The following is a 14242-nucleotide window of genomic DNA, read 5'->3' on the forward strand; positions in this document are numbered from 1 at the left end:
ATGGAATAATCCTGCTAACACTGGCTTTTATATGTATGGTTACAGCAAACATGTATATTTTTGTGTTTGGTTACTTTTATATAGTAAGAAATCTTTTTTTTTTTTACTTTTTCCTTAAATTGTCAAATGGAACAGTATGCATGAAAGTTTGTAAGCAAGCTTTAAGTAACATTTTATCACTGTTATCAAATATATTTCTTACAGAAAAATGCCCAACTGGGGTGGAGGAAAGAAATGTTCAGTGTGCAATACATCTGTCTACTTTGCAGAGGAAGTACAATGTGAAGGTGGAAGTTTCCACAAATCTTGCTTTTTGTGCAGTAAGTTGTCTTCTATTATATTAATAATTATAATAATTTTAATTTATATAACACCTACATATTTCGCAGCACTTTACAATTAAGCGGGGACATGTACAGACAATAAATTCAATACAAGTTAAAGGGATAAGCCCCTGATGCCGGTGGGCTTACCTCATCTTCGATTTTGGGGGTGACAGGTTTCCTTTCAGACAATTTAAACAGTGACATTAGGAGTGAGGTCCCTGCTCGCAAGCTTACTATCTACAAGGAAATATTGCTATATTTAATTTTCTTTTTAGAATAGAAGTTAATTGACAAAGAGATTAAAACCATTGCCATGCACATTAATTACTATTTTTTCTTTAAAAAATGTTTCCTGTTGTAATTATAATATTTATTGCAGTAATTGAAGTTTTCACGTTACAATGAGTAGAATACCATAGATTTTCTGAAATAAGAAAATTACTAAGATTATTAAAGTATAACTTTTTCTTAACATACTCAAAGTGATCTAACACCCTGGAGATTCTGTTCTGATCAGGAAGTGAAAATGATTTTACGCCATAATTGATAAGAAGCAGGTTTGCAATCACAATAAACACTCATAGTTGCTTAGGAACCTTTATTAGGCCGGTTTCACACGTCAGTGCCTCCGGTACGTGTGCTGACAGTTAGGGTTGAGCGAAACAGATCAGCACTTTTCAAAAGTCGCCGACTTTTAGCAAAGTCGGGTTTCGTGAAATCCGACCCGAAACATAGATATATATATATATATATATATATATATATATATTTTTTTTTTTTTTACTTCAGGGCGATATAGCAGAAAAGTCGGTAATTCAATTACCAGCTTTTCATTTCTCCTGCCAAAACCCGACATGATATGAGACATGGTTTTTACATACAGTAAACCATGTCATATCTCCCTTTTTTTTGTCCCCTGCTGTGCCAGCGAGCAGCACGAGCAGGACACAATGAATGAAAGAAAAAAAACGACGTGGGGTCCCCCCTATATTTTACAACCAACCCGGCAAAACTCACAGGTGCAGGCTACTATTCTCAGGCTGGTAAGGGATATGGGCACCACATCCTAATAAAAAGCAGCCTGCAGCTGTCCAGAAAAAGCGCAGCTATTAGATGCGCCAATTCTGGAGCTTTGCCCGATTCTTCCCACTTGCCCTGTAGCGGTGTCAAGTGGGGTAATGAGAGGTTAATGTCACCTTCCTATTGTAAGGTGACATTAAGCCGCCTTAGTAATAATCTTTATTTTTATATAGCGCTAACATATTCCACAGCGCTTTACAGTTAGCACACATTATCATCACTGTCCCCGATGGGGCTCACAATCTAAATTCTCTATCAGTATGTCTTTGGAATGTGGGAGGAAACCAGAGTGCCCAGAGGAAACCCACGCAAACATTGAGAGAACATACAAACTCTTTGCAGATGTTGTCCTTGGTGGGGTTTGAACCCAGGACTCCAGTGCTGCAGTGCTAACCACTGCGCCACCGTGACAACTATCAATTACTAATCCTATAGTTGTTAAAGGGTTAATCAAACACCACACACAGTAAGAAAAAAGTATTTTAATGAAATAAAGCCCTCGATCTCCTGGAAAAAAGTAAAAAAATAAACCAACCAATATATCCATACCTGTCCGGCGTACAGTCAGTGCCACACAGTAATCCATATCTAGGGGAATTATCAGTGTGAATGATTGAAACTCTGGGAGCGGAGCTTCAGTGACGTCACCGCTTGTCACTGTTATGCTGTGTCTTGGATGTCTTAAAAAACAAAAACAAGGTCCAATTCATTATTGCATTCTCTCCTATCTTTTGGTCTAGTTTTTAGTGTTTTGTGCCTTTTTTTGTGCTAAATTCATCTTTTTATTTGCAAACTTTTCTAAGTTTAATTTAATTCAACAGATTTGCAATGTAAGGATTTCACTCACTCAGCTGCGACGGCTGACACTCAGGAGACGTGTTCCTTTAAAGTTCACTGGGTTTATTGCTTCATAAACCATGTGGCAAATAACAGAAAGCAAAATGGGCCTTTGGTTCAGGCAAAGAAAAGCAAGTGTCCAGTTCATCCGGCTCAGTCCGGAAGCCGTAACACACTCAGGAGGGTTTCACCTCCACACATATCTGCTGTGTAAAGGATTAGCCAGTCTTATAAAGAGCTAACCCCACCCAGTAACCCATCACATGATTAGCCATGTGGTCTGACATTACCACAGGTCCTGAAACACATATACAAGATTATGTGCAAGAAAGGAATACTCCGGGCTACATTACAGCAACCAGGCACTTATGTGGCACATACCTCCCATCGACTACAAACCCTTTAGCCATGCTACATACCTCCCCCCTCTGCCTAAAGCCGTGGGGCTTGGCACTTTCCCCCACTAAACAAGGGATTCTCGATAGGGCATCCGCATTACCGTGCAGCTTTCCGGCCCTATGTTCCACATGGAAACTGAAGTCCTGCAGGGCTAAGAACCAACGGGTGACTCTAGCATTTCTTCCTTTCGTTTCTCTCATCCACCTAAGCGGGGCATGGTCAGATACCAGTCTAAATTTACGTCCCAGCAGATAGTACCGCAATGTGTCCACTGCCCATTTTATGGCCAAGCACTCCTTCTCAACGACTGAGTAGTTCTTTTCAGATGAGGACAGCTTCCTACTCAGATAGAGAACAGGATGCTCCTCCCCATGTAGTTCTTGGGAAAGGACTGCTCCCACCCCAACATCTGAGGCATCTGTCTGAAGAATAAACTCTTTCTTGAAGTTTGGGGCCATCAGAACGGGTTGCTTACACAAAGCGTTTTTCATTTCTTGGAAGGCTGACTCTGTTTCTTCGGACCACTTAACCATTACTGATTTTGTCCCTTTTAGCAGGTCAGTCAGAGGCGCAGCCATCGTGGCGAAGTTTGGGATGAACCTCCTGTAATATCCCACGATTCCCAGGAAGGCTTTAACTTGTTTCTTGGAAACTGGTTTTGGCCATGTTTGGATTGCCTCCACTTTATTGATTTGGGGTTTTATTTCTCCATGACCCACTATGTATCCAAGGTACTTAGCTTCTTCTTTACCCAAGGCGCACTTCTTCGGGTTTATAGTAAATCCGGCCTCTCTTATAGCATCCAACACCGCTTGGACTTTCTCCAGATGACTCTCCCAGTCCGGGCTAAAGATGACGATATCATCTAGGTACGCAGCAGCGTAGGCCTTATGGGGTGCAAGGACTCTATCCATAGCCCTCTGGAAGGTCGCCGGAGCTCCCTGTAGGCCAAACGGCATCCGGGCATATTGGAAGCATCCATCAGGTGTCGAAAAGGCCGTCTTCTCCTTGGCTTCCTGTGCCATGGGGATCTGCCAATACCCCTTTGTCAAATCCAAGGTGGATATATATCTGGCGTGCCCAAGCCTTTCGATGAGCTCATCAATACGGGGCATGGGATAAGCGTCGAACTTGGAGACTTCATTCAACTTCCGATAGTCGTTGCAAAACCTCCACTCTCCATCAGGTTTTGGGACCAGGACAATTGGGCTCGACCAACCGCTCTTGGATTCCTCAATGACCCCAAGCCTCAACATACGCTCCACTTCCTTGGAGATAACTTCTCGACGAGCCTCAGGAATATGATAAGGTTTCACATTCACCCGCACATGTGGCTCTGTTAGGACCTCGTGCTCTATGACCTTCGTGTATCCTGGCAATTCTGAAAACAGGTCCCTGTTTTTCTGGAGTAACTCCCGGCACTGCTGTTTCTGGGTCTTTGATAGCGTCTCTGCTATAGTAACCGCTCCAACCTCACCTTCTGGGTTGCTTAACAATGATGGAGTTGCTGTCGGCTCTCTATCTTGCCATGGCTTGATGAGGTTGACATGGTAAACTTGGAATGGTTTCCGTCTTCCTGGTTGGTGAATTTTATAATTTACCTCACCAAGTTTCTCGACAACCTCATATGGCCCTTGCCATTTGGCCAAGAACTTGCTTTCCACCGTTGGAACTAACACAAGAACTCGGTCTCCCGGATTGAACTGCCTCACTCTTGCAGACCGGTTGTAGACCCTGGCTTGAGCTTCTTGTGCTTGGAGGTGTTCTTTCACGATAGGCATCACCTTTGCAATCCTCTGCTGCATCAGGGCCACATGCTCAATGACGCTTCTGTGGGGTGTGACTTCGGCCTCCCAGGTTTCCTTGGCTATATCCAGGAGTCCTCGTGGATGTCGGCCATATAGAAGCTCAAACGGTGAGAACCCTGTGGAGGCCTGTGGAACTTCACGAATGGAAAACATCAGATAGGGTAAGAGACAATCCCAGTCTCTACCGTCTTTCTCTATAGCTTTTCTCAGCATGCTCTTTAGTGTCTTGTTAAACCTCTCAACAAGGCCATCTGACTGGGGATGGTACACCGAGGTCCTCAACTGGGAGATCTTCAGGGCTTTGCATAACTCCCTCATCACCTTGCTCATGAAAGGTGTACCCTGGTCAGTCAGGATCTCCTTTGGCAGACCTGTCCGGGAAAAGACATGGACCAACTCGCGGGCTATGCTTTTTGAGGAAGAATTTCTCAAGGGAATTGCCTCAGGATAGCGTGTGGCATAGTCCAGGATGACTAATATATACTGATGGCCCCGAGCTGATTTAACTAAGGGACCGACCAAGTCCATGGCAATTCTCTCGAACGGTACCTCAATAATGGGCAGTGGCACAAGGGGGTTCCGGAAATGAGGAGTAGGAGCAGTTAGCTGACATGTAGGGCAGGACCTGCAATAGTTCACTATTTCCCGGTGACACCCAGGCCAATAGAACCTCTGCACAACCCGTTCCTGCGTTTTTTCCACCCCCAGGTGTCCACCCAAGATGTGTGAATGGGCCATGTCCAACACTTTCCGTCTATACGGACCCGGCACTATCAACTGCTCTACCAACTCCTCCCGTATTTTCGTGACACGGTACAACAACTCCCCCCTCAACAGAAAATGGGGAAATCTTGTGTCTGCCCCCGGCTCCTGTACCACTCCGTCAATAACTGTGACATTATTAAAGGCTTCCCTCAGAGTGGGGTCCCTATGTTGGGCAGTCCCAAAATTTTCACCGGTAACTTCTAACTCCAGAATGTCAGATGTAGGGGATACTTCCTCCTCATCCCCAACCAGAACACAAAAAGGAAAACTGTCTGCCTCTGGGTGTGGCGATACCCTTCCAGGGTTCACTGGTTCCCTGCCAGGGAGCTCAGAACCATTTCCCCACAAATCCCAAAACAAACAGAAATCCCGGCCAATAATTATAGGGTGCAACAAGTCCTGAACCACGCCGACTATGTGGGACTCAGTGCCACATGCCGTTTCAATGTCCACCCTGGCCATAGGGTAGTCCTTTGCATCACCATGTATGCACCGCACTCCGACCTTCTTTCCTGGGAGCAGGTGGAGAGGAAAAGTGGCCCTCACCAGGGTCACTAGGCTCCCCGAGTCTAACAGTGCCGTTACTGCTCGACCGTTCACCTTTATGGGACACGCTTGAGGTCCCTCGTTGGATGGAGAGTTCACGCTACAGGCTGGATACGCATAGTATGAACAACGGCGTCCCATGCTGCAGTCCATCTGCTCAGTGGTTTGGGAACAACGGGCAGCTATATGTCCTGGCTTGTGGCACCTCCAACAAATAATATCACCCGTGGGGACCTTGGGCACCACCTCCCCCGCCCTTTGTGACCTTGGACGCACCACCCCTTTTTGGGACTCAGCTGCCTTCTGGGACCCCCAGTACGGCATGGGCTGCCTCCCGAAGGAGCCTTCCAACCCTTGGTATCTCTCAACCAGTCCGATCAGCTCGTCGGCATTCTGGGGATCACCCTTGGCAACCCAAGACTGTATAGGCCTCGGGAGGGAATGGACAAACCGATCCATCATCACCCGTTCTACCATCTGTGCAGGCGCAGAGGATTCTGGCTGCAGCCATTTCTGGACCAGGTGCAACAGATCAAACATTTGGGAACGAGGTGGTTTGTCCCGGTGATAGCCCCAGGAGTGAACTCGCTGTGCCCTGACAGTCAGTGTCACCCCCAAACGTGCGAGAATCTCGGCTTTCAATTTGTGATACTCTTTGGCATCCTGCAAGGTCAAATCATAGTACGCCTTCTGGGGTTCTCCCGTCAGGTATGGCGCAAGTAACTCTGCCCACTGCTCTGGCGGAAGTTTTTCCCTCTCAGTGACCCTCTCAAACACCGTCAGGAAGGCCTCAACATCATCCCCGGGAGTCATTTTCTGCAATGCGCGTCTTACCGTCTTCCGGACGTGGGTGTCATCAGCCAAACCTGGGGTTGGGGCGCTCGCCTTGCCCTGGATGGCGGTTGCCAGAAGCTGCATCTGCTGCTGATGCTCCTGCTGGCTCTGCTGCCGTTGCTCCTGCTGACTCTGCCGTTGCTCCTGCTGGCTCTGTTGTATCTGCTGCATCAACAGCCTGTTGGTCTCTTGCTGCCTTTGCTCCTGCTGGCTCTGCCTTTTCTCCTGCTGTGACTGCATCTGGACCAAGTGTTTCAGCAGGTCCTCCATTTTCTCCGGCAATGCTTGCTGGCTTGCAACAGCCTTGACCCAGGACATTCAAAAATAAACTCACGTCTCCGCTGGGAACGCTGCCCGCATTCTCCACCAATTATAAGGATTTCACTCACTCAGCTGCGACGGCTGACACTCAGGAGACGTGTTCCTTTAAAGTTCACTGGGTTTATTGCTTCATAAACCATGTGGCAAATAACAGAAAGCAAAATGGGCCTTTGGTTCAGGCAAAGAAAAGCAAGTGTCCAGTTCATCCGGCTCAGTCCGGAAGCCGTAACACACTCAGGAGGGTTTCACCTCCACACATATCTGCTGTGTAAAGGATTAGCCAGTCTTATAAAGAGCTAACCCCACCCAGTAACCCATCACATGATTAGCCATGTGGTCTGACATTACCACAGGTCCTGAAACACATATACAAGATTATGTGCAAGAAAGGAATACTCCGGGCTACATTACAGCAACCAGGCACTTAGGTGGCACATACCTCCCATCGACTACAAACCCTTTAGCCATGCTACAGCAACTTTAGGTGGAGTTTAAGGTTTTCAGATGTTTGGGCCTGATTTACCATTTGTGACTTTTTGAAAAGTTGCAAAATTTGTCACAAACGTATTCCATTCATTATATGTTTAGAGTCTTTTCATTGCTTCTAATGTACATATGGATCTTCTGAAACAATTAGGCCACGTGCACAGGTTTAGTATCTGGTGAGTTTACCTCACTATTTGTAAGCCCAAACAAGGAGTGGAATAGTCAGAGGAAAAGTATAATAGAAACAAGTGCACCACTTCTGTATTTAGCACCTTCTCAGCATTTTGGCTTACAAATACTGAGGTAAAAAAAAACTCACCAAATACTCAACGTGGCATTAGAGTGTAAAAAAAACACAGTGGCCAGTGTAAAAATTGCAGGATAGCTTTTTTAGTTTTAATGCAGATTATGTTATGAACAAAATGCCAGCATAAAGTTTACACACCCTGTCAGAATGTTTGCTTTCTTCGCCTTTTTCCAGAGAATATGAATGTAAACACCAAAACTTTTTCTCCACTCATGGTTAGTAGTTGAGTGAAGCCATTTATTTATTGTCAAACTACTATGTTATCTCTTTTTAAATCATAATGACAGCCCAAATATCCAAAGGCCAAGAAAGCAAAAATTCTGCCGGTGTATGTAAACTTTTGAGCACAAATGTACCTGGCTCCAGTGGTTGGACTAAGGCTTCTTTCACACTTGCGTCATTTGGCATCCGTCACAATCCGTAGTTTTGGGAAAAAAACGGATCCTGCAAAAGTGCCTGCAAGATGCGTTTTTTCCCCATAGACTTGTATTAGCGACGGATCGCGACGGATGGCCACACGTCGCGTCCATCGTGCAACGGATCCGTCATGTTTTGGCGGACCGTCGTCACAAAAAAACGTTCTTACGTCGCGTCTGCCATTTTTGACCGCGCGTGCGCGGCTGGAACTCCGCCCCCTCCTCCCCGGACTTCAGAATGGGCAGCGGATGCATTGAAAAACATCCGCTGCCCACGTCGTGCACAAATTTCACAACGTGCGTCGGTACGTCGGCCCGACGCTTAGCGATGGACCCGTACTGATGCAAGTGTGAAAGTAGCCTAAGCCAACCAGCTCTCACCAGTGCTCAAATGCCATTAAATCACAGACTCCCACAGTAATGCCCACTCACACTTAACAATTCAATGAAAATAACACTAATGTGGCCCCATGTTGCGCACTAGGAGAGTACTATATACATATACCTCTCACTGTTAAATGAACATATGTAATAAGCAACATGTTATTCCACAAAAATGGAGATGAATATTACAAAGGACTGGTGCTTAGTGTTTGCCATATCAGCAGTGAAAATATTTGCATGCATCCAATCTGTGCCATGCACAACATTCCTGTTAGGGATAATGCCCAACTAATAGAAAACAATAGGCAAGAACAAACTCTGTGGGCACCAGTTCAATGTTCTCGGCATGCACCCATTCAAATAATGCTTACTTAGTTACATAATATAACGCAGTTGCATAGAAAACGTATGTGAATGCGCCCAGTTGGCACCTTGAACAACATTCATGTTAGTTAAGGTACCGTCACACTTACCAACTTCACAACGATATTGCTAGCGATCCGTGACGTTGCAGCGTCCTGGATAGCGATATCATTGTGTTTGACACGCAACAGCTGGATCTCCTGCAGACATCGCTGAATCGGCATGTGACGCCGATTCAGCGATGTCTTCACTGGTAACCAGGGTAAACATCAGGTTACTAAGCACAGGGCTGTGCTTAGTAACCCGATGTTTACCCTGGTTACCAGTGTAAATGTAAAAAAAAAAAACCACTACATAATTACATTACTTCAGCACAACCATATGGTTAAGAATCTCAATGCATTTCTGGAGACATGTTATGATTAAGGGAGCTTAGTCTCCAGAAACGCATTGAGATTCTTACCCATATGGTTTGTGCTGAAGTTTGTATCCTCCATGTTTAAGTTTGTGAATAAAGAAGACTTTTTTTTGACGGATTCGGTGAAGCTGGACATTTTCTTCTCTTGTAAAGATCATAGACAATGAAACTATCTGCACACTTTTTAGAGTAGAAGTTTTTCCAATCACCGCCCGCCTCTCGTTATTCAGGAGGCTGTTTGTCACAATTGGTCTGACATCTGGTAGTCTGCAACTCCTCCATTGTGATCTTTATATAGGAAATGTCAGCGAAGTTCATGTGCTCACTTTGAATTTAACTAGTGAAAAATGTATTTGCTGTGTTTCTACTCACAGTTGTCGATTGTTTTTGTTACCCTAAAAATTATTTCTGAGCATGTTGGGGTCACACACTATCAATATCCATCTTTCACTTATTCATCTCGGATTTTTTATAATCATATAAACTATACGTACTATCAACTGCTGTATATTAGAAATTATTCATATCTTTTCTGTATAACCCTGCGAGATATATCTTTTCTTTAGCTGTTTCAATTATTGTACAATCAATAAATAAGTTATACAGTCATTAGTTCGTATTGTAATGAATAATGACGTGCTGTTTGTGGAATTCAAATTCCACAATATACCAGTAAAAATATATTATGATTATGAATTCATGTAATTTCATGTATATGTTGTTCAAATGGTTTAAGCACAGCTGAGAATTTTAGACTGGGCAAACTAATGGTGTGTCCTGACAGCCTTCCAACCTTGGCTTCAACTTAAGAGCTTCACGTGTCCATACTGTTCCACAACTGCAAAAGTATCATGATAGCTGGTTTTAATCAGTGATTATTCGTTCTCACACTTTAAGAGTACCACTGTGTATTATGTTATGAATAAGGAGATACCACGGGTCTGAAAAGTTTAAATGAACTTTTGCTATATATATATATATCACAGTTGCTGAGAGTGTAAATAGGATGTGGCCCTGCCAAAAGCCCACAGCACCAAGCTCATTACAGCAGGGATTTGTGAAACACATTTTCTATCCGGAAGAATGTAGGAAGTTTCAAGTGGAAGGCTACTGGGTTAATGACCACAGTTATTTCATATGGAACAATAAGTTTGTTGCTTCGGCCCCCTTCACATATATGTGTTTCTGGTACGTGTAGCATCTGTTTTTTTCATGGATAATACACATACCCAATATAACCTATGATGATCTTCATATATCCATCAGCCCAGATGACAAGGGCCATGAAAAACACGTACAGCACACTGTTGGTATCTGTGTTCTGTACATGTTTAATCCCTTCACGCCGCAGCCCTTTTTCATTTTTGCGTTTCTGTTTTTTGCTCCCCTTCTTGACAGAGCCGTAACTTTTTTATTTTTTTGTCGATATGGACATGTGAAGGCTTGTTTTTTGTGAGACGAGTTTTGCTTTTGAAAGACAACATTGGTTTTACCATATCTTGTACTGTAAACAGGAAAAACATTCCAAGCGCGGTGAAATTGCAAAAAAGTGCAATTCCACAACAGTTTTTTAGATTTTTTTTTATCATGTTCACCAAATGCTAAAACTGACCATTATGATTCTCCAGGCCATTACAAGTTTGTAGATACCAAACATGTATAGGTTGTTTTTATTTAAATTGTGAAAAAAAAACCAAAGTTTGTTAAAGAAAATTGCGTCATTTTCCGAGACCTCTACTGTCTCCATTTTTCGTGATCTGGGGCTGGGTGAGCTCTTATTTTTTGTGCCATGAGCTGAGGTTTTCATTAATACCATTCTGTGAAAGATATGGTCGCCCATTTTTGCATTTTAATGCAAAGTTGCAGCGACCCAAAAAACGTATTTGTGGTGTTTTGACTTTTTTTTCTCCAGACCTGAACCCCATTGAAAACCTCTGGAATGTAATCAGGAGGATGATGGATAGTCACAAGCCATCAAACAAAGAACTGCTTACGTTTTTGCGCCAGAAGCAGTGTGAAAGACTGGTGGAAAGCATGCCAAGACGCATGAAAGCTGTGATTAAAAATCATGGTTATTCCACAAAATATTGATTTCTGAACTCTTCCTGCGTTAAAACATTAGTATTGTTGTTTCTAAATGATTATGAACTTGTTTCCTTTGCATTATTTGAGATCTCAAAGCACTGGTTTTTTTTTATTTTGACCATTTTTCTTTGTCAGAAAAAAAATACAAAATGTATTGCTTGGAAATTCAGAGACATGTTGTCAGAAGTTTATAGACTAAAAGGACAACTTACATTTTACTCCAAAATATACCTATAAAGAGAAAAATCAGACAAACTGAACATTTTGCAGTGGTCTCTTAATTTTTGCCAGAGCTGTATGAGCGTCATGCTCAGCCAAGAAATGTAAAGGTGACATAATCCCCTGATGAATATAGTGGATAAGAAACGCGCCGGGAGGCACTTTACAGTGAGGTGGACGCAGAGGAAATAATGCTGTCGTGAACAGGAAAACCGATCCGACGGGCCACTCATACTCAGCACTGCACCAGGTCCAGAGGGTGATCGGCAGAGAGCAGATGAGTACTATGCTTGATAATACGCACGTGACATTAGTGGTATTATGCCTAAAATGTTTTGTTACTAAGGGCATCTATATGGCCACAGGGTCACTGTTGGTATATGAGCAATAATATATGAGGACACCGCCTTTTTAGGGATAGATGTTCACTGCAACAGCAGTTACCTGGAGTTTGTGATATAGTATCTTCTGGTGCATTATCCCATTGTACTATATAGGTGGAGGCCCAAAACTGTGGGGTCTAGACAGATACGGATTCACAGTTTCCGGCTTAACCTGTATGAGACACTAGTTACTAACTGAGGTACTAGATGGTTTTTTTGCCCTGGTGGTGATATGCTTATTTGTGTTTTTATATGTGTTTTCGTGTTGTACGTTTGCACCTTTCACTTATGTTAGCACTATATGTTTGCTCTATTTTTTAACTAGTTACTATTAAAAGTTATATTTTAGTGATTTATAGGAACCTGCTTGTTTCAATCTGAGTCTTTTCTGGTTCTGTTTATTTGAGAGTCTAGCTGGTTTTGTCCAGAGCTGTATGTGTATTATTTATTTATTCTTTATTTGCTTTATTTTGAATGGGATGAGTGTGTGTGTGTGTGTGTGTGTGTGTGTGGGGGGGGTGATTTGAAATTTTATATTTAAAAAAAAATAGTTTACTGGGGGCTGTTGTCTCGGGTAGGCACATATCTGATGTCGAGACTCTATAGTAGCAACAAAGATCGAACTATCGTCAATTGACTCCTTGTTGATGAGACTGAGTAACCCAATCTGCATGGGCTCCTCAGTATGTATGGTGTGTACGGAAGTCTTAGGTTTAGGTGTTGAAAGAGCACTGCATTTCTGTTTGCAATCATGCAGCCACTTATTAGGACAGCTTACCATGGACATGGATGATTCAAGGGAGACTAGAGTTGGTACCTGTACTAAATTATTCTTAATTTAGTCAGAAAGAGATGTACAGAACTGATTGTGAATGGCCAGGTCATTCCACTTAAGGTACCGTCACATTTAGCGACACTGCAGCGATCTAGACAACGATGGCGATCGCTGCAGCGGCTTTGTGGTCGCTGGAGAGCTGTCACACAGACAGCTCTCCAGCGACCAACTATGCGAAGTCCCCTGGTAACCAGGGTAAACATCGGGTTACTAAGCGCAGGGCCGCGCTTAGTAACCCGATGTTTACCCTGGTTACCAGTGTAAATGTAAAAAAAAAAAAACAAACACTACATACTTACATTCCGGTGTCTGTCCCCCAGCGCTCTGCTTCCCTGCACTGACTGTGAGCGCTGGCTGGCCGTAAAGCAAAGCGGTGATGTCACCGCTGTGCTTTACGGCCGGCCAGCGCTGACAGTGCAGGGAAGCAGAGCGCCGGGGGACAGACACCGGAATGTAAGTATGTAGTGTTTGTTTTTTTACATTTACACCGGTAACCAGGGTAAACATCGGGTTACTAAGTGCGCCCCTGCACTTAGTAACCCGATGTTTACCCTAGTTACCAGTGAAGACATCGCTGAATCGGCGTCACACACGCCGATTCAGCGATGTCTGCAGGAGATCCAGCGACGAAATAAAGTTCTGGCCTTTCTGCTCCGACCAACGATGTCACAGCAGGATCCTGATCGCTGCTGCGTGTCAAACACAACGATATCGCTATCCAGGACGCTGCAACGTCACGGATCGCTAGCGATATCGTTCTTAAGTTGTTCAGTGTGAAGGTACCTTTAGAGTCTGTCATAGGAATTTTGGCTACTCCATGGATAGCATATATCATGGAGAATTCCTGATGTGTTAATAAGAGCTCATGAGCCCTTTGGACAGAATCCACACAGAGTCTGGTATAAAAGTGTCCCACTTTATTAGACTGAAGAAAGGTTTTTATATAATTTACATTATGATTTCACTCATTATAGTTTGACTTATCATTCAGGTCACACAACATAGTTGAAGACATCCAGATTGCACAAAATGTACTCTTCTTATTCTTGAAACATAAGAAAAACACTCCTCTGCAGCTTCTCATTTCCATTTAACGGCATAAATTGTCCTTGCTTTCAATTAAAAGCATTAACTCTGGTTTATGTTATAGTTGAAAAAGTATGTCCCTCTTTTATAAATGATGTATCCCTAGAGAACCCTACTACCTGCCCCTAAAATGCCAGGGTTTTCTGTCTACTTCCCTCTACCATGGTGTTACCATTAATGATGGGAGATACCCATGTCTCATACCCTATCTCCTGTTGTTTCTATATCGATCTCCTACCTGTGAGCTAGATATACTTTGACTAAATTGAAGTGGTCCACCCTTGACTACTGATCGCATCAGAAATGTTGAAGATGAAAATGCATACAGTATAAAAAGTATCAAC

General features: G+C 43.5%; 1 protein-coding gene across 1 annotated transcript in view; it reads left to right on the forward strand.

Annotated features, from left to right (window-relative positions):
- The window catches only part of CSRP1 (cysteine and glycine rich protein 1), a 182043-nt gene that overhangs the window by 43473 nt on the left and 124328 nt on the right, over positions 1 to 14242 (forward strand). The window contains exon 2 of the mRNA XM_069756471.1: positions 205 to 320. Coding sequence (XP_069612572.1) covers positions 209 to 320 — 112 coding nt within the window. The 5' untranslated portion in view covers positions 205 to 208. The remainder of the gene's footprint in view (positions 1 to 204; positions 321 to 14242) is intronic.

Source organism: Ranitomeya imitator, chromosome 3 (genome assembly GCF_032444005.1).
Source record: "Ranitomeya imitator isolate aRanImi1 chromosome 3, aRanImi1.pri, whole genome shotgun sequence".
In the NCBI taxonomy this organism is placed as follows: domain Eukaryota; kingdom Metazoa; phylum Chordata; class Amphibia; order Anura; family Dendrobatidae; genus Ranitomeya; species Ranitomeya imitator.